The following is a 23104-nucleotide window of genomic DNA, read 5'->3' as shown; positions in this document are numbered from 1 at the left end:
CTTTTGATTGATTCTTGATTGTCACGATTCTTGGAAAGTGAATGCATGTATGATGTGCGTGAAGTGTGTTATATTTTTGATGAGTATTTAAGCCCCTTTTTACACTTTTAGCCAAGTTTTAAATTTATAAAACACGATATTTACTAACACTAAACACACATATGGGCAAGTGCACCCATCGTGGACGTAGTATAGTGTTGGTAAGATACCGAGGTCGTCCAAGGACACAAGAGCTTTTAATACCGGTTTATCCTCAACGTCTAATCAAATCAAAAAGTTAGAAAAATGTTTTAAACTAAGAAAAATAAAAACTAACTAATTGCTGAAAATAAAAATAAAATAAAAACAGATAGACAAGATGAATCACTTGGATCCGACACGTGTATTAGTATAACCTTTGATTATTTTTGCACTTTTGCACTTGTTTAAGAGATTATCTTAGTTATTGTAGTAGGCCCCTCTTTTGAAGGCGACGTTACCCTCAACCCAGTAGTTTGAGTCAGCAAGGATACAATCCTAAAGGGTCGGATTATTGAAAGATAATGAATTAAGTTATTAATGCAAATTGTGGTAGGCCCCGCTTTTGGCGGTGACGTTACCCTCGGCTAAGTAGTCTGAGTCAGCAGGGATACAGTCCTAAATAGCCGGGTTATAGTATTAATAGTAGTTAACTTATGAGGGGGTCAAAGAGTTTGGATCCCCGCCATCCAATACCTATGGCCATTGAAGGAGATCCTACTAAATTTGACCCAGGTCCCAAGCAGGACCTCTAAACGCTGAACAAGGGCAAGACCCTTACCAAACCGTTCCCTTAACCCCCGACCAGGTAGCCAACATACCTCCATATAGACCGTGGAGATATGAATGGTGAAAATCTTTTATTTTATATAGACAGTAAAATAATGCCAAGACACCACGGACAAACGATAAGGAAAGATCACCTTCAACATAAGTAACTAGTTATTAAAGTCATTAATACAAAACCAAATAAAAAGTGCAAAAGATTAAAAATAAAAAGTATTATACTAAACACTTGTCTTCACCAAGTGATGTAAGAGACTTAGGCAAACATGGCCTTGATTGTCAAGAACTCTTACGATCAATCTTGGATCCCGAGACGACTCACACACTCTACGATGGACAATGGATGATGGTGGTGGATGATGGTGTTATGGTGGTGGTGGGTGGTGGATGAAGTGTGAGAGAGGTGGTGTGCCAAGGGATGAGAGAGAATGAAGCCAAGCTCCTCTATTTATAGGCTGAACAGAAGGCTGGACACGGCCCCGTGTCCGCTGGACACGGCCCCGTGCCCGTCTGACATTCTCTCTCTTCATTAATTGTAATTGCGAATTACAATTAATGCGCCTGCTGTACTTTCACCACGCCCACGTGCCCGCTGGACACGGCCCCGTGGTGGGCAATGGAAGCTTCTACTGGTTTGTCTTTCCTGCTGCTTCCTGGGCACGCCCCCGTGTTCGCTGGACACGGGGCGTGTTCAGACTCTGTTTCTTCTCCTTTGCCTTGGGAGGTGCCGTTGAGGGTCCGGGCAGTCTACTTTTGTTCCTTTTCTTGTATTTGTGGTAGAATTAGTTGTCTTTTTGCTTCTTTTGTGATTTTGAGCTCATTTCATCCTGAAAATACAAAAGGAAGACAAAAACACTCTTTTTCCAACATTAGTACTTAAAAAGGGTTAGTTTTATGCCTTAATTGATGTGATTTATATGTTGCATTTTACACACATCAAATACCCCCACACTTGAACTTTTGCTTGTCCTCAAGCAAAACTCTTTAAATGTGGCTTACACTCCCAAATGGAATAGGTAGAAGAGAATGTTTTAGCTTGTCCTAGAGTGTCGGGAATCCAAGGTCTTTATAAGTTTTATTTTTATTTATTTACAATCCTATTCGTTATGATTTATTTTGAACTTTTCATAAGATAAATTACTTATTCAGGCATAGCATGCCTTATTAAAATTCCATTTATATACACGTTCACATACCTCACGGGAGATCACTCAACACTCGGCCGAAGGTGTATATTTTTAGTGAATCACTCGAGAGCGGCATGGAACTTACGCCTTCCATAGGCTTGCCAAGCAATCAATCCTCCTCCTTTTTAACTTTTTACCTTTGTAAATATCAAGAGGACTTTTGGGGTTTAGGGTTAGGCTTGGGTTAAAGGTGGGTGGTTGGGTTAGTGGTTAGGAAAAAGGGCGAAAATCGTAAAAAGCGTCGGTTTTCGTAAAATACCTTATTTTTAGTGACTTTTTATTTTGAAGTATTTCTCCAAACAAGCTTTTTTTATAGCTTTTGTTTGTTTTTTACTTCATCATCATTTTTTTTTTCGTCACATAAAAAGGCGAGTTTACGGAAAAGCGAGCTTGTTACTAAAATAAAGGGTGAAAAAATAAAAAGGTTTTTGGTGGGTAAAAAGGGTTTTGGGGTAATGAAATGAAAGGTTTAGGCTCAAAGGGGCTATCTAGGGGGATTTTTGGTAGGTAGTAAAAAAAATGAAAAATAATGGTTTTGAAAGAAAAATGGTTAGTCCTAATGCCTCCATCATTTACTTACTTGGGTTTAAGTTGGTAAGGACCGGGAATGTATCGTTGTGGCAAGTTCTAGATTTGTAAGAACCAAGCGGCTATTCACACAAGAAACGAAAAATGAGCATTTAGTCTAAATATGTATATTTTTATGCTCAATAAAGGCTCAAAACTCACTTTTGTGGGAATGGGTTTTTATGTGACCAAGTATATATAATCGAATTTTTAACTAAGCTTGTCATGCCGTTTCATAATTTTCTTATGTTGGTTCTTTTTTTTTTTTTTATCACGACGCTATCGGTTGTAAACTTGTAAAAATATAACCTTTTTAGAACTTGTTATTCCCAACTTAAACTAAGACAAGTAAATAAAAAAAATGAAAAAGTTTTTGAAAAAATTTGGGGTGTTTAGCGGTTCCAATAGAGTTTTGTGTAAGGATTGTGTTTAGGATTTTGCAAAATTTCAAGGTTTTAGCATCCCCCCCCACTTAAATTACACATTGTCCTCAATGTGTCCAAATATAATGTTTTTGGTTGATTAGAATGTGTAAAAGTGGGTTTAAAAGCAAAGTTTTGTGTTACTGGCATCCTGGACACGGCCCCGTGTTGACCGGGCACGGCCCCGTGGTCAAGTGCCAGTAACAAAAATTAGAGAATTGAAACAGAAGCCTGGACACGGGGGCGTGTCCGCTGAACACGGCCCGTGTCCAGTTACCTGAACTGGGTGATTTTCTGCAGGGGCTCAGCACGGGGCCGTGTTGGTTGGGCATGGCCCATGTTGAGCCTTCTGTGATGGAGATTTTTGTCGGGTTGCTCTGTTCTTCGTGCATGGTTCCATTTTTCTCGTTCCCTTTTTCATCCATTACCACCATGAGTGTGTTTTATTCTGCAAAAACTAAAAGATTAAACTAAACTAAGGATAGTTCCGCGGAATGCCTCCGTGGTGCGCCACGTTTATAAGGGTCCTTGGCTAGACCCGAGTCGAGGTTATATATCTTCTGAGTGGGATGCCTGGCTTCCCATGTTACACCGTCGGAGAGCGGCATCCAGGCTCGAATCAATAACCTTCATGTAATTGACTGGGTCGTCGTCCCCTATTCTCTTCCCAACTCCGAACTTCACCTCATCATCCCCATACCTCAAAGTGAGTGTCCCGTCATTCATGTCTACCACTGCTTGTGCCGTGGCAAGGAAGGGTCTCCCTAGTATAAGGGGGACCTCGGTGTCTTCCTCCATATCGAGTATGACAAAGTCAACTGGATAAACGAATCTGCTTACCCTTACCAAGACATTCTCGATGACACCTTGTGGGAACTTGACGGATCGATCAGCGAGTTGTATGCTTATTTTTGTAGGGCTCGTGGTTCCCAAGCCAAGCCTTTTGAACATTGATGAGGGCATGAGGTTAATGCTAGCCCCTAGGTCGGCCAAGGCATTGCGAACGGGCGATTCCCCTATTGAGCATGGAATCGTGAAGCTTCCGGGATCGATTTTCTTTTGGGGTAGTTTATTGAGTACGAGGGCAGAGCATTCTTCGCCTAAATTAACTAATTGCAAATTTTCAATTTTCTTTTTATGTGTAAGGAAGTCCCTCATAAATTTAGAGTATTTGGGCATTTGGGTTAGGACTTCGATAAAAGGAATATTGACATGCAATTGTTTTAACAGACTTTCGAATTTTGCGAATTGCTCATTGGTCTTTTGACGAATTAACCTACCGGGGTACGGAACTCGAGGAGCCTTGGTAGGCTCTGGTGATGGAGGAGAGTTCTTTTCCTGCAGAGGTGTTGGCATTGTTTCTTCCGCAGGTGGAGGTACTTCTGCAGGCCTTACGGTGCGGTTTTGTAGTGTGATGAGGTGAACTTGCGCCTTTGGGTTTGTTTCGGTATTGCTAGGTAATGCGCCTTGCGGTCTCTCGGAAAAATTTTGTGCTAGTTGATTTATTTGTTTTTCTATGTTTTGAATGCTAGCTTGTTGATTCCTAAAATTAGATTCTAATTGTAGAAATCTTTCCGAGTTTTTCTTATCAGTGTCAGAGACGAGGCGAGATATAGTATCTTCGAGCCTTTCTCGTCCACCTTGTTGTTGAGTGAAATTTTGTGACTCATTTCTTGATTGCTGAAAGTTTGTACGTTGGGTTTGTTGGTTACTACTATTGCCGGGTTCCCTCCAACCAAGGTTTGGGTGGTTTCGCCATCCTTGGTTGTAAGTTCCCGTTGGAGGACCCGACGGCCTAGGTCTATTATCAATGTAGTTTACCATTTCTTGTTGATCGTTCGTTTCTTTCATGCAACTCCAATTTTCATGTGACCCACCACACCCTTCACAAGCCATAACCGAGACTGTTTTTGTCATTTCTAATTTTTTTATTTTTGAAGAAAGGGCCTCGATTTGGGCTTGTAAAGAAGTGCTTTCGTCGACCTTATGGGCGCCCGGGGCGATAGACTTATTTCCCCGGGGGGTGTGCCATTGAAAATTGGTTTGAGCAATTTCCTCAATCTGATTATATATTTCATGTGGGCGTCGGTTACCTAAAAGTCCCCCGGAGCTAGAATCAAGTGTCTGCCTAGTGTGTGGCAACAATCCATTGTAGAAAGTGGACACTTGTTGCCATATTGCGAGGCCGTGATGGGGACACTTGCGTAATAGCTCCTTGAACCTTTCCCAAGTTTCATATAAGGATTCCCCGTCCTCTTGTGAGTATGTATTAATTTCAGCCATTAATTTAGCAGTTTTAGCAGGAGGGAAATACTTATATAGAAATTTTTGGGCTAGTTCATCCCAGGTGTTTACCGATCCAGCTGGGAGGGTGTTGAGCCAAGCTTTCGCTCGGTCTTTTAGTGAGAATGGAAACATACGGAGGCGGATGGCGTCGTTTGATGCTCCATTGATCCGAAAGGTATCACATATTTCTAAGAAATTAGTTATATGTAGATGGGGATCCTCGTCCGCAAGCCCGTGGAAGGTTGCGGAGTTCTGGAGCATTTGTATCAAATGCGGTCGAAGTTCGAAGTTATTGGCTTCGACATTCGGAGCATTGATAGCGGCGCCTAGATTACCTACGGTGGGCCGTAGATAATCCATAAGGGTACGTTGGTCCGCCATTGGGGGTGGATCACCCGAAACCTTCTCTTGGTTTTTGGCTTTTAACCTTTTTCTGAGAAAGCGTTCGGGTTCTTCTAGCGGTTCCTTTATGTCTTTATTAGAACTGGAGCTCATACACTACGTGAGGATGGCGTCGGGTTCCAAGTCCTGCAATAAAAACAGAAAAGAATGTTGGTCAGAAGGTTCACCACGGCCCCGTGTTGAGCGAACACGGCCCCGTGGTCGGAATTGCAGTGGTTGTTTTCCAGATCCCAGTTACTGGAAGTTGGACACGGCCTCGTGTTGCACCGGCATGGCCCCGTGGTCAGCCTACTGTAACTTGAAAAACAAAAACTGCCAGTAACGATGCTGAGCACGGCCCGTGTCCGACCAGGCACGGCCCCGTGCCGAGCTCTGCAGAAGCTAAAAATCTAAAAAAAAATCCTAAAAAATTAAAGAAAAATAAAAATATGATTAGGCCGTTGATTCCTAACTTTCTTAAAATCCTTGTGTCCCCGGCAGCGGCGCCAAAAACTTGATGTGCGTGAAGTGTGTTATATTTTTGATGAGTATTTAAGCCCCTTTTTACACTTTTAGCCAAGTTTTAAATTTATAAAACACGATATTTACTAACACTAAACACACATATGGGCAAGTGCACCCATCGTGGACGTAGTATAGTGTTGGTAAGATACCGAGGTCGTCCAAGGACACAAGAGCTTTTAATACCGGTTTATCCTCAACGTCTAATCAAATCAAAAAGTTAGAAAAATGTTTTAAACTAAGAAAAATAAAAACTAACTAATTGCTGAAAATAAAAATAAAATAAAAACAGATAGACAAGATGAATCACTTGGATCCGACACGTGTATTAGTATAACCTTTGATTATTTTTGCACTTTTGCACTTGTTTAAGAGATTATCTTAGTTATTGTAGTAGGCCCCTCTTTTGAAGGCGACGTTACCCTCAACCCAGTAGTTTGAGTCAGCAAGGATACAATCCTAAAGGGTCGGATTATTGAAAGATAATGAATTAAGTTATTAATGCAAATTGTGGTAGGCCCCGCTTTTGGCGGTGACGTTACCCTCGGCTAAGTAGTCTGAGTCAGCAGGGATACAGTCCTAAATAGCCGGGTTATAGTATTAATAGTAGTTAACTTATGAGGGGGTCAAAGAGTTTGGATCCCCGCCATCCAATACCTATGGCCATTGAAGGAGATCCTACTAAATTTGACCCAGGTCCCAAGCAGGACCTCTAAACGCTGAACAAGGGCAAGACCCTTACCAAACCGTTCCCTTAACCCCCGACCAGGTAGCCAACATACCTCCATATAGACCGTGGAGATATGAATGGTGAAAATCTTTTATTTTATATAGACAGTAAAATAATGCCAAGACACCACGGACAAACGATAAGGAAAGATCACCTTCAACATAAGTAACTAGTTATTAAAGTCATTAATACAAAACCAAATAAAAAGTGCAAAAGATTAAAAATAAAAAGTATTATACTAAACACTTGTCTTCACCAAGTGATGTAAGAGACTTAGGCAAACATGGCCTTGATTGTCAAGAACTCTTACGATCAATCTTGGATCCCGAGACGACTCACACACTCTACGATGGACAATGGATGATGGTGGTGGATGATGGTGTTATGGTGGTGGTGGGTGGTGGATGAAGTGTGAGAGAGGTGGTGTGCCAAGGGATGAGAGAGAATGAAGCCAAGCTCCTCTATTTATAGGCTGAACAGAAGGCTGGACACGGCCCCGTGTCCGCTGGACACGGCCCCGTGCCCGTCTGACATTCTCTCTCTTCATTAATTGTAATTGCGAATTACAATTAATGCGCCTGCTGTACTTTCACCACGCCCCCGTGCCCGCTGGACACGGCCCCGTGGTGGGCAATGGAAGCTTCTACTGGTTTGTCTTTTCTGCTGCTTCCTGGGCACGCCCCCGTGTTCGCTGGACACGGGGCGTGTTCAGACTCTGTTTCTTCTCCTTTGCCTTGGGAGGTGTCATTGAGGGTCCGGGCAGTCTACTTTTGTTCCTTTTCTTGTATTTATGGTAGAATTAGTTGTCTTTTTGCTTCTTTTGTGATTTTGAGCTCATTTCATCCTGAAAATACAAAAGGAAGACAAAAACACTCTTTTTCCAACATTAGTACTTAAAAAGGGTTAGTTTTATGCCTTAATTGATGTGATTTATATGTTGCATTTTACACACATCAATGTATGATCAAAAAGGTGTCATATAAAGGTTCTTGTGATTTGAGTTGGTTATGTGAAAAAGGAAAATTTTGGAAATACATTTGTATGTATGCATGTGTCGTGTATGTATATATATGTATATGCACATGTGGGTTTTGTTAGTTAGTATAATTGAAAGAATGTTGCAAACATTTATGTTAACATGATGATGATATGATGAAGATATCTTTGAATATTTGAACATGAATTTAAGATGGGTATTGATGCATTAAGTTCTTGTGATATGAAGTTGTGATATACATGCATTAGGTGCTTGTATATGAGCATGCATGATGATTAAAGGATCATAAGTTGATGAATTTGTTATGTTATGACAAAAGTGAGTTAGATCAGATTACAAACACTAAAAATATTATTATTTGAAGTGTTATAATGATAGGAAATTTTGTCATAGGTTAGATAGCTTTACATGTGGTACATGAAGCTTGAAAAATGGTAAAATGGATGAAACTTGTATGATTTAAGTGGTTTGCATGAAATCTGAGTTGTCATGAGTATGAACACCATTTTACTTAGTAAATAACACGCATTATGTTAAAATATCAAGTCATTATGATTTGGGATGGTTATAGTAACGTTCGATGCAAAACTATGCGGTAAAACGGTTAAAAATCGGCTTTTCGGAGGGTTTTTATAAAACTGTTTTAGATCAGTAAGTAAACTGATATTTTTGATATAAATATAAGTATTTTAACTTATATTAAGTTTACTTGGTGTTTGTTTAGTCACACGTGACTTTCGACGCCCGAAAACGTTAGCGAATCACTGAAACACACGTTTTTCAATGTACACTGGAATGGGTTGTTCATGGGTGAACCTTATGTGTTACAATGTGCTATGTGATTTAGAATATGTGTATGATGATATGTTAAGTCGTGTTACAATGTGCTATGTGATTTAGAATATGTGTATGATGATATGTTAAATGTTGACATGATAGCGGGATTTAGACTATGCATGTACACTTGTGTGTTTAAAGTGGTAACATCGGTAAAGTTGTGTTAAATGGGTAACTTATTTGTCAAGCATGAAAATTGATACATAGGTTAACTTAATAAGTTATTTCATGAATAAATGCTTTAAAAATGATGAAGTGTATAAGTTGACGAGATTACGCGTGTTACGATATTAAATATATGTGCAGGTTTATGTATATATATTACGACGCGCAAATCGTAGATATATTGCTTATAAACGGGTGTGTTTACGGATATAACATAATAAGGGTCACCAATAAAATCGTTCAAGTCGCAAAGCTCTTAATATATATATATATGTAGGGTAGGGTTCATGAGTGAACAATGATTTATTTGTGAATAAAATGAACTTATCCTGACCATTGATTTTGTAGATCTAGATTTTTTCTTTAATGGCAAGATTGTAATTATCTTTTGTAACTTACATATATTTTAATAGACATAAGGGTATAACTGTATATTTCTATCTTCATTTAATTAATTAATTTTTTCTTTCTCCTGATTTCTCTTTCCAATTAAAAGAATATTTAATTACATTCTCTAGATATTTTTTCTCTCACATATTACCTAACTTAATATTTCATAATTTAAAAAAAAAATACAAACATTATCAAATATTGTTCCATCTAGAAAACAATTAAAAGTATTTAATTACATTCTCTATACATATATGTATTAGATCAATGTTTGATGAAAAGATGTATAGTGGAAACAATATGTAGTCATACACAAGTGTATAAGTCTGGTATATATCGACATGTATACACTATGTAGTTGAATAATACACAGGTGTATACGTCTGGTATATACCGGCGCGTATACACATATGTACTTGAATAATACACAAGTGTATAAATCTGGTTTATACTGACCCGTGAAAACAAGATGTAATAATACACAAGTGTATAAGTCTTGTATATACTGACCTGTATACACATATGTTAAAAATCATAATTTAATTAAGTTTAATATTTAATTTTAAAAGGAACATAACAGTTTATTTAAAAAAAACATTAGCCCTTCAATCTCTTATAATTAAAATAATAGAGAAATAATTAAAAATGAGAGAGAGTTGAGAGAGGAGAAAATTAAGGGATTTTAATTAAAAGTAATTGGCTAATGTCAATCTTACCCTTTTAATCTAAAAATTGATCAATGGCCAAGATTAGTTCACTCAGTTCACTCTCAAGAAGTTGTTCACTCATGATCCTAATCCTATATATGTATATATGTATATGAACATATATATATATATATATATAAATACGCCAACATAATAAAAATAATGAGTTTTCGAAAAGTCTTAAAGTGTGTGAAAAATTCTAAGTATCGGAGAAACTTAGGTATTTTGTGAATTGTTGATTATTAAATCGTGCCTATGTAAATTAGGACGTGTAGATCAATTGTGGGATTGCGCTAATATAATCACGCACCCAAAGGTGAGTGTCACTAAAACCCCCTCTTTTTACTATTTTGTATATGTTTGTGGGAAGAACACGCATTAAAAAGGATTAAAGATGTTTTTGTATAAAACATACCTTTGGTTATATTAAATGTATATTTTCATGGAAAATATATGGTTTTGATGATATAAATATGTTTCGGGTAGAAACGGTTTTGACGAATAAATATGTTTCGGGGAGAAACGGGGATTATTACGATGTTTGGAAGAAAACGACTGTGTAGATTTAAAAATGCTTAAATCTAAAGTTGGGACGAATTTGCTTGATCTCAAGAGAATAAGCATCGGATATAGGCTTATGTCTCGGTGGGGACTTCGAGGAATTCGTACAACGCGATATATTAAGTTTATCAATATTAGTAGGATATATATTGTTCATGAGGCAGGCATTATAGATGGCCCGTTATGGGCGCATGCACAAATATTGTCGTTTAATCATTTAAGTATTGCACACGTGGAATTTTTGATAGATCTATCGGGTTGACCACCCCATCGTGACTAGTAGCTTCGTGTCAAGTCAAGCGACGAATTGATATTCTGTTATTGTCTAGCTTTGATTATACCTTCATTGTTAATATATAGCTCGTAATGTCTTGCAAACTTACGAATCTGAACATATGATGCTATCAATTTAATATGTAAACTTGGGAAGATGCTTTGTTCGAAGGTTTTTGTGAAACGCTTGCGACGACTGACCCTTGGATTTTTTTTTTAAGAAAATAAAATGACTTTCTTAAAATTATATGGATGTTTTGATAATAAACACGTTATTAGAAAGTTTTCCTTGGATCAAATTGTTTATAATTTGGATATGTGAACTCACCTTCTTTTGTGTTGACACTTGATTTTAACGTGTTCTTCAGGTACTTGAGTTCGGCTTCGGGAATTTTGGCGTATCTTGTGGTTGTTGATACATGTCTTGTTTAAATAAATGTTTTGGACAACTTTTAAAACTTGGGACCTATGTATTAAGATCCATAAGGATCAAGACAACTTAACTATGTTATGGTTGTGGTGTGCTTTTAAACATTAAGCTTTAAAATATGTTTTAATTAAGTTGAATGTCCAACATTAACAATGCATCGTTCACCAAGATATTTATGGGCACCAACTTTCGTCACCACTATGTTTATATCTCCGCTGCGACGTTTTTGGGGTGTGACAGAAGTTGGTATTAGAGCCAATGGTTGTTAGCGATGTTTTCTGGGAGAAACTCTAGACTTCAACCAAAGAATTTTGAGATTAAATTCCAAAATTCGCGAAGCCAATAAGTTTTGAATAAAAATGGATTTTTTATCATGTATGAAAACCATTGCGTGTTTATGTGCATAGGTGTTAATCTGTTTATTTGGGCTTTATGTGTTATTTTTCATTTGAACACACACTTACTTTGTACGGTTACATATGTCACACTTACTTAGTTCATTAGAAGAGTTATTCCGATTGTAACGGATGGTGACCCCATTTTCCTTCAGGGGCGGAACTAATGAGGAGGGAAGGGTAGCCCGGGCTACCCCTCAACCATCAACCAAACCATTGACGGAGTACTCAACAAAGAACTTTTTCTTAGTTTAAACCTTGAAATTTTGTATCTTTAGGTATTTAGATCTTAAAGAGAATAGTATCTTAAAGAGAATAGTGACTGGTGCAGATACAATCTAAAATATTTTTCCGGTTGTTTTTCTTTTCAGGTCGTTCTCCGACGGCAAGGCTTGCATGTAAATTTTGGAAACGAAAAAGGAGGCTGCGTGTAACTTTTGGAAAGAAGAGAGAAGAAAGAATATTTGTATATAAACCTAATATATATATATATATATATATATATATATATATATATATTTAAATTTATTTATTTTCACTTCAATCTAGGAATCTAGGAGATAACACAGTGAGACATGAATTATTTTATTAGTTATTTTAAAGTACTTTGTATTAATTCCTCAAGAGTTAATGCCAAAATGGTCTCTGAGGTTTGATCAGTTTTAAATCTTTTGAATCTGATTCCCTGTGGTTTCAATTTTATTGTCATTTTCATCCAAAATCAAAACTGAGTCTGATTTTTTAGTTAACCACACTAATTATTGTCGTTTTCCTCCCTTTTAACGAAGGGCAAAATGGTCTTTTAACGTTTTATTATAACAAATTAAAAAAACAAAAACAAATTCACAAAGTCCCTTTATAAAACCCTAACCGTCCCTTCTTCAACCCCAATCCCTTTTGTGATTTTTTTTTAATTTGTTATAATAAAACGTTAAAAGGCCATTTCGCCCTTCATTAAAAGGGAGGAAACGACAAAAAGGAGAGTGGTTAACTGAAAAATTAGACCCAATTTGGATTTTAGATGAAAACAACAACAAAACTGAAACCATAGGGAACCAGATTCAAAAGGTTTGAGATTTAGACTAAAGTGACAAAAGTAACCAAACATCAGGGACCATTTTGGCATTTAACTCATTCCTCTTACGTAGTTACATTTGTTTAACTTAATTATTAATCAGACATGAATTATTTTATATACTTTGTATTATTAAAAATATATATGTTATTAATATATGCATCATTTCATTTAATCCATATTTTACTATTTTATTCAATTGTTTCTCATACGAATGTGTAAAAACCTAAAAAAAAAGATGAATTAAAAATTAAAATTACGAATATGAATTTTAATTATTGTGACTATACGTGAACCAATTAATGGTTATTCAATTACTATTTGAAAGCGAGTAAGCATACAAAAAGTAACGAAAGACCTCCTTTGCGTAAACCATTTAGTTAAATACACTAACGAATGCAAAATATTACTATTATGACCCTCAAGTTGAAAACTTCTAGTTTTGTCAGTACTCTCAACTTTGTCGGCGAAATGCAAATTAGTGCAAATGTCTTTTTCTTCTCTTTTTATTTATCAGATACACTTAAGCAAATATTATAATATCTCAAGGTTCAAAAAAAAATCGGGATACCCCTGAAATTTTCTTCTAGCTCCACCACTGTCTTCCTTAGTAAATTTTGGAGAGAGTTGTTTAAGCACATGGGTACGAGGCTAAAGTATTCAGCTGCTTACCACCCACAGACCGACGGTCAGACGGAAGTTGGTGAATCGTGTCTCCAAGGCTACGTTAGAGCATTCGCAAGTGACGAACCCACTTCATGGAGCCGTTATTTGTACCTAGCGGAATACTGCTATAACACTCCGCACCATTCCTCTATTAATATGTCTCCTTTTCAGGCCTATATGGAAGACCGAATCCGGATGTTCTTCATTATACACCGGGCGCTTCTGCTTCACTTATTAAGCATGAGAGACTTAATGCAAACGAAGGCGCAATGGTGCATGTCTTCATTAGTCAACACACATCGGTTGGATAAGGAATTCACTATTGGTAATAAGGTTTATTTGAGGCTTAATGCTTACAGGCAACATTCGGTATCATCACACTCAAGTAAGAAGCTCTCAAAACGGTTCCACGGGCCTTGCAGAATTTTAGAAGGTATCGGTGCAGTCACTTACAGGCTGGAATTACCGCAGACATAGAAAGTACATCCGGTGTTCCATGTTTCGTTACTACAACAGGAATTTGGTAATCCAAATCAGGTTGCTATTCCAGATTTACCGAATTTCGAATACCACCAGCTAGTTCCACACGAAGTTTTGGATTCTCGCATCATCAATGGAGTTCAACAGTTACTAATTGCATGGAAAAACAAGGCTCAAGAAGAGGCAACTTGGAAACAATGGGAAGATCTACAAAAGCATTTTCCAGAATTTGTGGCCACTTTCACTACTGCTTAGCTCGAGGACGAGCTGCAATTTAAGAGGGGGCAGTTGATACAGCTCTGGATTAGCCCAGTTCGATAGAAGGTGTGCGGCCCAAAAGGAAGCTTATGAAGCCCATGCGTTTGAGGGATGACTAAGCCCAGTTCAATTATTAAGAGTCCATTATTTTAATTCTGCATGTGTCAATTAGTTCACGAAAGTTTGAGTCAGCCATGCAGTCCATATGGCCAAATAAAGTGCATGCATTTAGAAGTTAGACGGCTAGCTCACTTGGTAGAGGCTCTTGCCTCTTAGTGGGAGATCTTGGGTTCAATCCCAAGCAAGGGTGAGTTATTTGTAAATATAGGAGTTTGGGAGGGTAACGTTAGCCATTCAAAAAAAAAAAAATTAGAAGTTAGTCGAGTCATGGAGTAGTTGCTAAATTAGTGGAGTCTGTTGCAATTGTTTATGTATTTAAATTCCTTGCATTTGCATTTGCATTGAGAAATATTAAGAAAATTGCCCCAAATACTCTCGTCTCTTTCCTGCTTTTCTTTGGAGTTCAGCCTTACTCGAAAAGGCTAATCACCACCATACACATTTACAGTTTGTACCTTATAGGGGTTGAGTAAGGCTGTGAAACTGGCCTGACCCAGGCAGAACCCGACTAGGTTCAAGACCGATTTTAAACGAAAAACAAAACATGTTATGATTGTAATGAAAAAAATGATTTATGATATATTTTTATGATTTGGGGCGCATTTTTTCAAGTTACAGGAAATTAGAAACATTTATGTATTTATCTATTTAATTAAATGAAAAGTTAGCTATCAGTGAGAAGTAAAATCATCCATAAGAAAACAAAACATGTTATGATTGGTTTATGTATGGGAACTCAAATGCTACCAAAAGGATGGCATGGGTCTGCACGAACTCTGTTCCTAATAGCGTACACCCGACACCGAGAATTCCACCACTAATATGTCACTGAATGTACTAGGGTTGTCCAACATGACAACCGACGACATTCTTTTAACAATACAACATGTGAATGCTCCCTTGTTAATATCCACTGGTAACTTTTTTTTACCCAGGTAAGTAATGTGACCAACGAGTTATTCATTAATACCATGGTTGTAAAACAAGGTCTCCAAGGTCGAGTACTCCCCAAGTAAGCGCTACAAGGTAGCCTGCCGAAACGACTTTCTTCAACTCCGCCGTCGGAATCGATCAAACGTGGTCAACCTTGGTCAGAATCGGATCTAGGAGGTCAACTCAGGCCGAGTTTTATTTTAAAACAACAATAAAACACAATATCTATGTCTATCATATTAGTGAATGAATATCATTCTCACGTAATTTGTTATAGATATTAGTAAATTTATGTTATATGACATATATTTAATTTTCGAAAACTAATTTCTTCATAATTAACATGTCCGAGTACTCCCCGTGTACTCTCCACGTAGGCCGAGTACTCTCAACTCCCCGGTTGACCGACTAGGGGCCGCCTAGCGACTTTTGCAACCATGATTAATACCACTTACATCAAGATCAGTTTGACGGATGTGTTTGGTGCTGAGAAGTACCTCTGTTTTGTAGTCAACTGACCATGTAACACCCACTAGTACAAAATAGCTTTTTTGGTGCTGTATTTTATGCTTTATTTTATGTTGTACCATAGAGCACTAACAAATATACCACCAAATAATGGGATTTGTTGGTGCTGTTCAATAAGAGCACCAAAAAATCATTAAATCTTTAAACAGGCCACCATTAAATCTTTAAACACACCACCAAAAAATTAATATAGAACTAACACGTGTCAAATAATAATAATTCTATATAGCACCAATAAACAAATCTCCATAGCACCAAAAAATAAGACAAGAAAAAAAATATAAATTTTTAATATTTTTGCAGAATTCCATAATTTTTAGTAATATTTCCCAATATAATCCAATTACACACAAATGCACATGCTCACGACAAAAGTTAACTAGTATTAAACAACCCAACAACCCGTTCAAGTATACGGAATTACAAAAGTATGAAACACAAACTAATGCTTACAAGATCAAAACATCTTTTTAATAAATCCCGACATTAAATCTACCACTAAATTCTCAATTTAAGATTCTTCAAAATACCCTTCTTCATTCCAAAGCTAAAAAGAAATAAATACAAAAGTTAGATTTCAAATATATATAATTTAATGCAATAAACAAAGTTTATGAATATTTACGAAAACTCACTCGGTTAACCAAATCATATTGTATAGAGTCGATAAACTCTTCATATGTTTGATTACCATATACCCATATTCCTAATTGCCTTTCTGTTGTTTGCACTGCATCATATTTAGAATGAGTTACTTTAACCAGACTATTTTAAACAAATAAAGTATTCACATACCTGTGACATGTGCCACTTAAAATTAATCTTAAAAACTTCTTCAATGATCTTGACGAGCATGTAATTTTTATGGGTCTTCCCTTCATTTATAGAATCAACAATATAGCCAAATTTGAAGCCCGGGTAAACAATTATAAGCAACCAATGTTTACTACAAAAATAAAAATTATAGAACATATTAAGTATGTGTTGTATGCGTATGTGTATGTATGGTGAGGAATTTATATTACCCGGCTAAGTATGGTGCAAGATAGAACACTTTTTTAGAATGAAGCTCACGTATTTCTTTTACGTTTTTTTAATGTCTTCAATAAGTGTTTTACACCGTGATCCAATGATTTTTTGTGGATTGAAAAAAGCACTAGAATTGGGCGACTCAAAGAACTGCCTAAAAAATGTGACAAAGTTAGTAAATTCAATATACACACATGTATATATTGGATTCTTATAGAAATAAGTCTTTAATTAGTTACCAAACTCATATAATTGCCTTGAGGTTGCACTACATATCCCGGAGGTTGGATTTGTACAAATGGGTCGACTTCAAGCTAAAATAACAAAAAAAAGGTGTTATAAAATGCACAAATAAATCAAAATTAATATAAACTACTTGTGGACGATAATCTGAAGTCTTCGTGGTGTCATTGGCTTGTGTTTATGACGAGGAACTTTTATGACAAGGTGATCCGTGACTCGAGACCATTCTCGAGGCACTTGATTTGCTTGGTGCATCTCCATTCAGAAGCTACAATTTAACCATAAAAAGCTACAATTTAACTACATCCTCGCGCATGTGATTATAATCGACTCATAATTGTAGAATGATGTATAAATGTTTTTAATGTAATAGTTTTATATGTGCTATACACTCTCGGATGACGAAACTGTTTTGGCCATCGTGATATGAAAGAGTAAAAAAGTTCTTTACCCACCGTAGTATATAAGCTTAAATTTCACATCTTATATTTAATTCCTAATTAGTTCTTTTAATGTTCTCTAAAGATATACATACAAACATAAATTTACATGGCTGAAAAGATTCAGACTTAATATAGTATTTACAAAAGCCCCAAAAAAAACTTGTAGTTATAAATAACAGAGCTAACCATGCTTTTGTGACCTGCAGTTTATATATTGGAATAGAAGTGGGTTAAAACAACAGGTTTGTCAATCTCCATTAACCTCACATACATATATGCATATTAAAAAGGATGTCAAATTGCCCAACCCACTGTACATCAAATGTCAATAGCAGTTCCTCAAGATATGTGCAACATGTCATAATAACATAAGTAATATTTTAAAGCTTTTTTTCTAAATTTCTTTGTTTTTTTATCTTTGACTATAGAAGATTGAAAAGGGGGAAAAAGACGAACTTCCAATTGACAGAGGTGGAGTTGTTTGAAGTGAGAATGATTGAAATCTTAGCCTTCACTACACCCCCAATTCACTTTAAAGTGATTAAAAATTCAAAAAAAAACCCTACATCCATTACACTCAACCTCTCGAATCACTATACCTAAAAACCTTACATACATACTAACAAACATATACATAAACACCGTATAAAGAACTGAAAATCAACAAAGATTAAAGAAAAATTACATGTTGAAATGCATGGTGGTGGTGACGAACGACGGTGGTGGATGCGAGTGGTTGTAGTGGTTGCGAGCGGTGGTGGTGGCTGCAATTGGGGTTGTCGGTCAAAAAGGGTGGGACAGAAGTGGAGCGGCTGCGATGGATCGAAGGTGGACGCAGGTGGGACGGGCGGTAGATCGGAGGTGAGGTGGGACCGTGGGAGGGAGGCTACAATTTGGGAGAATGAATTGGGGGGAATGAAACATATAAAGATGAAGTTAGATTTCGATTTGAATTTGAATTTCGGTATATAAGTATTTTGGTGCTATCTAAAAGTTTTAGCGCAAAAAATCAATTTTATTGTATATTTTGGTGCTATTAACAACCTTAAGCCTCAAAAAATCAATTTTATAGAGGTGCATAACTTGTAAACATTTAATGGTGCTTTGTAATCTATTTTTTAGTGGGTAATTATGTTATTTCGTGTTTTGTATTAGGCAATACGTAGTGGGGCGCCAGAAGGGGTTATAGCGCCTGTATAGCGCCGCGAACACCGCCCCCCCGGCGCCATGTTCGAATTTTTTTGGCCAGCGCGAAGATCTTAGCGGCGTTATGGAAATTGTTTTGAATTTTTTTGACCGTTTGTAACGGTCAATTTCATTAAAAAAAAAATCAATTTATTTTTCAACTTTCCTTTAAAATCAATCTCATCTCTTTATTTTTTTACCACACACATTCAAACTCTCATCTCTCCCAAATTTTTTTACAATTCTTCATATTTTATACAATGAATCCATTCAACCGGGGCTTCATTCCTCCGCGATCTAGTGGCAATCCTACTCGTCCCGTGGCACCGGTTCCCACTAGACCCAATCCTTTCGGCTCCGGTTTTCTCGACTACAATCAACAAAGTCCCGGGTTCATGAATCTTTTGAACCAACCGCTATCATGGGACCCTAATCTCTACGGGTGGAACCCAAGTCAAAACATGGATGGGATGGGGTCGTCTCAAGCGTTTGGGTCGGCTCAAGCGTTCGGCTCCCCACTACACGAACCCGATGTTGTTCCGGAGACGCAACCCGAGGTACCGGATACGCAACCGGAGACGCAAAAAGGAAAAGGAAAAGCAAAACGGGCACATAAAAAGAAAGTTGAAACCAACACCCGAACGAAAAAAAATGTGCAAACGTGGGAGCTCGAAGAGGAGTATGCGTTAACCCGCGCTTTCATCGATGTTTCGGAGGACCCGGTCATAGGTATGTTTATTTTTTTTTTCTGTTTTTATATTTTTTTTTCTGTTTTTATATTTTTTTTTCTGTTTTTTTTATTTTCGGTTATTTATTTTCTGTTTTTAAATTTTTTTTCTGTTTTTTTTATTTTCAGTTTTTTTTTTATTTTCTGTTTTATTATTTTATGTTTATTATTTTATGTTTTTTTTTTCTGTTTTTTATTATTTCCAGTTTTATTTTCTTTTTTTAATTACTTTCTGTTTTTTATTTTTTTTTTCTGTTTTTTATTATTTCCAGATTTTATTTTTTATATTTTGAGCTAACATTTAATATTGTTTTGTGTGTAGCAAACAATCAAAGTAAAACCGTATTTTGGAACCGAATACGAGAACTCTTTTTCGAGCTCATGGGTAGGGGAGAATACCGCCTACCGGACTCTATATCGGGGAAGTGGACCGATATAAACAAGAGGTGCACAAACTTTCAAACCGTGTACCAACGCTTGTATTCCGGATGGAAAAGTGGAAGTAGCGATGAAGACATTACGCAAGAGGCATTGGTCGAGTATACGGAGGCTAATGGCCATTTCCCGTACATGAAGTGTTGGCAAATCCTTCGCCATAGCCCCAAATGGGCCGTCGTAACTACTCCTAGTGGTCGTTCGGGAAATACACGGCCATCAAAGAGGTCCAAAACAAACGAGTCCGGTGAACCCGAAACGCCAACCTCCGACGCTCGAAACATCGGCTTGGACGAGGATATTCCGGATGACGAGCCGGTGGAGGAGCTACCAAGACCGCCCGGAAGAAAAAGCCGGGCGAAAAAACCCGAGTCCTCGTCGATGTCTATGGGAACGGATATGAGTCACGCATTTTCGGAGATAAACAAGCGGCTTCAAGACATACACGAACTCGGTAACAAACGTTTGAAGGAGAACGAAAAAGTTACGGAGATTATGCGGGATCGACAATGGGCTCACGACTTTGACTTCTACTCCAAACCGCATGACCACTTAACGGGAAAAGCTTTGAAAATGGCGTTGGCTCAAAAGGAGCGGATTGAAAAAAAATATAATCTTTGATTGTGTAATTTTTTTTATGCTAGTTTAATGTTTTTTTTCTAGTTTCATGTTTTTTTTTATTTTATTGTACTTTTTTTTATTTAATGAAATGAATTTTATTTTTAAAAAACTTACAAAATGAATTAAAAAATAAAAAATGAAAAAAGAGTAATGATTACACAGGGGCTTTATGACTACGGCCTCAAATTACATAAAGCCCCATAAAGCCCCGGAATGATGTGGCATGCCAAATGGCGCATAACGCCCCTTTGAGGGCTTTATGACTACACATGCCCTTATAAAACACCACCAAAAACATGAAATTAACACCACCAAAAAATTGATTTTGTACTAGTGACCTGTATATGACTGCTGAAACAAAAGATTATATATGACTGAAGTGTTTAATCCCATCTAATTTGGATCAAATGACTAGCAAGGGTTGTTTGTTTATCTCTTAATGAGTCTTTTAATGGTTCAGACCTCTTACTAGTTCAACACTTAATGGTTCAGACTGTTTGTTTCGTGAGCAGATGTCTGAATGGTTCAAACATTTGCCTCCGAATGGTTAAACATTATACTGAGTCTGAATGGTTAAGACCTCTAATCTGAATTGGTCAGACATTTGCCTCTGAACGTTTAAGCATTATACTGCCTCTTAATGATTCAGATCTCTTACTGGTTTAACACTTAATAGTTTAGATCTCTTAGTGGTTTAGCACTTAATCATTCAAAAGTTGCCAAATAGCCCTTAAATCATACTAGCTACGTATTTCATGTTTTTTTTTTTGTTTTTTTTTTCCTCGAGCTTTTTTTTTTGTGTAGGCTTTCTTCAACTAAAAGCCCATTATTTTTTCTTGGGCTTTTTCTTTGATGCTTTGCTAGTTTCTAAGTTTCTTCAACTAAAAGCTCATTGTTTTCTCTTGGGCTTTTTCTTAACGCTTTTGATATGGTTCTTGAACAATTTTGCCAAAAGAAAATAGAAAGAATGCAGATAGAAAATAGAAAGATGTAGAGATTTGTTTAACTCAATTCCTGCCCTTTCATTAATAAAACCTATGGCCTTATATAGTCTTTTCTAAGCAAACGGAAATGAAGAATTCAAAGCTAAACTCCTAATAATTTGGAGAACATTGGGCATCCCCACGTGTTCCTTTATTCCCTCAAGACTAGTTCCACTACTTATTCAAACTAATAATTCAAATAAAAAAGAAATGAACGCTGCAAACAAACTGTTGCATGCATGAGACTAATTTGTACTTGGGCTCCTGCATATCCAGCTTGTGCTTCTTAGATGGCAGCCCAGGCCCATAACAGCTTTCTTTTTTAAGTAGAACCTAAAGAAGAGATGACTGAATAGTGCGTTGATACTTGATTTGATTACAAAGGTTTGTTAATTTTGATCATGTTTTATAGGCCTTTTTTTATAAATATGAGAATCATATTTTCTTTTAAGTGATTAGCAGATTCATATCTATCTTTCGGCTTTTTGTTTGTAAATTTACAAATTACTAATGGTTTGAGTAGTTTAATTTATCCAAGTTTATGATTATTTCAATTTCGGTGTCACCCTTAAGGTACATAATAAACAAATAATAATTTAAAAAGATTTTTTTTTATGTTTAAAGCAAAATCCATTTAGTAATTAAAGATTGTTTGAAGCAAAATCCATTTGTATTTTTTCTGGCGTTGTAACCCATTAAAGTTAAGTGTTCAGTATACTACAGTTGTATGTCGTATCCTTTGTAAATTGTAATGTTAAGCCAAACACACACAAAAGTTAGTGAAATTTGTTCTCAAATAAGTTTAAATTTACGATGAGTTTGGTATACTAAAATTTAGTCTAATCGAAATGAACAACTTATGTTTCATCTCCATAACATTATCTATTGTTGATTTTGCATGGAGGGTAACGCCAAAAAAAGTTTTGAGATTCTGACTGTTTTTAACCTGTATATACGCACTAATAATTCTAGTGTCCCATTGTCATTAATACAAGCATTATTTGTACCACATTTATACATGAAGTGGTTGTACCATCAAAACCCTAAAATTAGATAACCATCAGCATAGGAACAAAACACATTCTGCAGCTTTTCACCCAATCAAGGGTTCAAAAATGGCGTTATCCCTACTTGCCATGCAACATAATCATCACACTGATTATATCATATCTGACTGCGATTTTCTTATTATATGTGATCATGTGTACGTATTTTGAATTTGAATATTTTTCTTAAGCGGTGGTGACTTGGATTTTGTAATAGAAACAAGTATCTTTCATAAGCAGTGGCTAATCTTGATCATTTCAAACCATTGGGTCTTGGCTCAGTGGCCACCGACACCCCACTTAAACCTGCTCGGAGACCTCTGTGAGGTTGTAGGTTTGAATCGTGGAAACCCCGAGTTGGGGGGTATTTTCCGCCAGGGATCGTTGTCGGGTCGTGAACTGGGAAGTGAGATCACTTCCGCGGTCAGGGGTACCGTGCACCTACCTTTTAATCTTGATCATTTCACAGCAAATTAACATTTAGCCATATAGGACAACCATCTTACTTACATGTGAGTCTAACAAAATGAATTTGGGCTTTTGTTTTGATTGCATGTTGTTGGTTAAGGGGAGTTGAGTTGACCTTCATAAACAATGTAGTTAAGTTGCATGAAGGTATGGTAGGCCAATCAAATTAGAGGTCGCAATATTGGTTGTGTAATGGATTGAGTAACTTTT

At 36.8% G+C, this 23104-nt stretch overlaps 1 protein-coding gene, 1 long non-coding RNA gene and 1 other non-coding gene across 5 annotated transcripts; 2 read left to right on the top strand and 1 right to left on the bottom strand.

Moving 5' to 3' along the window:
• Positions 1-5162: 5162 nt before the first annotated feature.
• LOC118483583 lies at positions 5163-5269 on the top strand. The gene has a single exon (XR_004870871.1). It is a non-coding gene; the product is annotated as a small nucleolar RNA R71 (small nucleolar RNA).
• A 10808-nt stretch (positions 5270-16077) lies between these two features.
• LOC110885228 lies at positions 16078-18366 on the bottom strand. Of its 3 annotated transcripts, none has more exons than XR_004870165.1 (7): positions 18115-18366; positions 17117-17254; positions 16983-17057; positions 16740-16897; positions 16510-16660; positions 16350-16444; positions 16078-16261 (listed from the first exon to the last, which is right to left on the bottom strand). It is a non-coding gene; the product is annotated as an uncharacterized LOC110885228 (long non-coding RNA). The 3 variants fall into 3 exon arrangements; XR_002561970.2 differs by having other exon boundaries at positions 17120-17254; XR_002561969.2 differs by lacking the exon at positions 17117-17254.
• A 282-nt stretch (positions 18367-18648) lies between these two features.
• On the top strand, positions 18649-20415 carry LOC110885229. Its single transcript, XM_022132915.2, has 2 exons — positions 18649-19343; positions 19664-20415. The coding sequence occupies exons 1-2, from the start codon at positions 18875-18877 to the stop codon at positions 20395-20397; spliced, it is 1203 nt and encodes a 400-aa protein (XP_021988607.1). The 5' UTR covers positions 18649-18874; the 3' UTR covers positions 20398-20415.
• Positions 20416-23104: the final 2689 nt, after the last annotated feature.

Source organism: Helianthus annuus, chromosome 10, assembly GCF_002127325.2.
Source record: "Helianthus annuus cultivar XRQ/B chromosome 10, HanXRQr2.0-SUNRISE, whole genome shotgun sequence".
Classification (NCBI taxonomy): Eukaryota; Viridiplantae; Streptophyta; class Magnoliopsida; order Asterales; family Asteraceae; genus Helianthus; species Helianthus annuus.
Note: the sequence above shows the minus strand (reverse complement) of the source record. Positions and strands in the feature narration are given on the sequence as shown.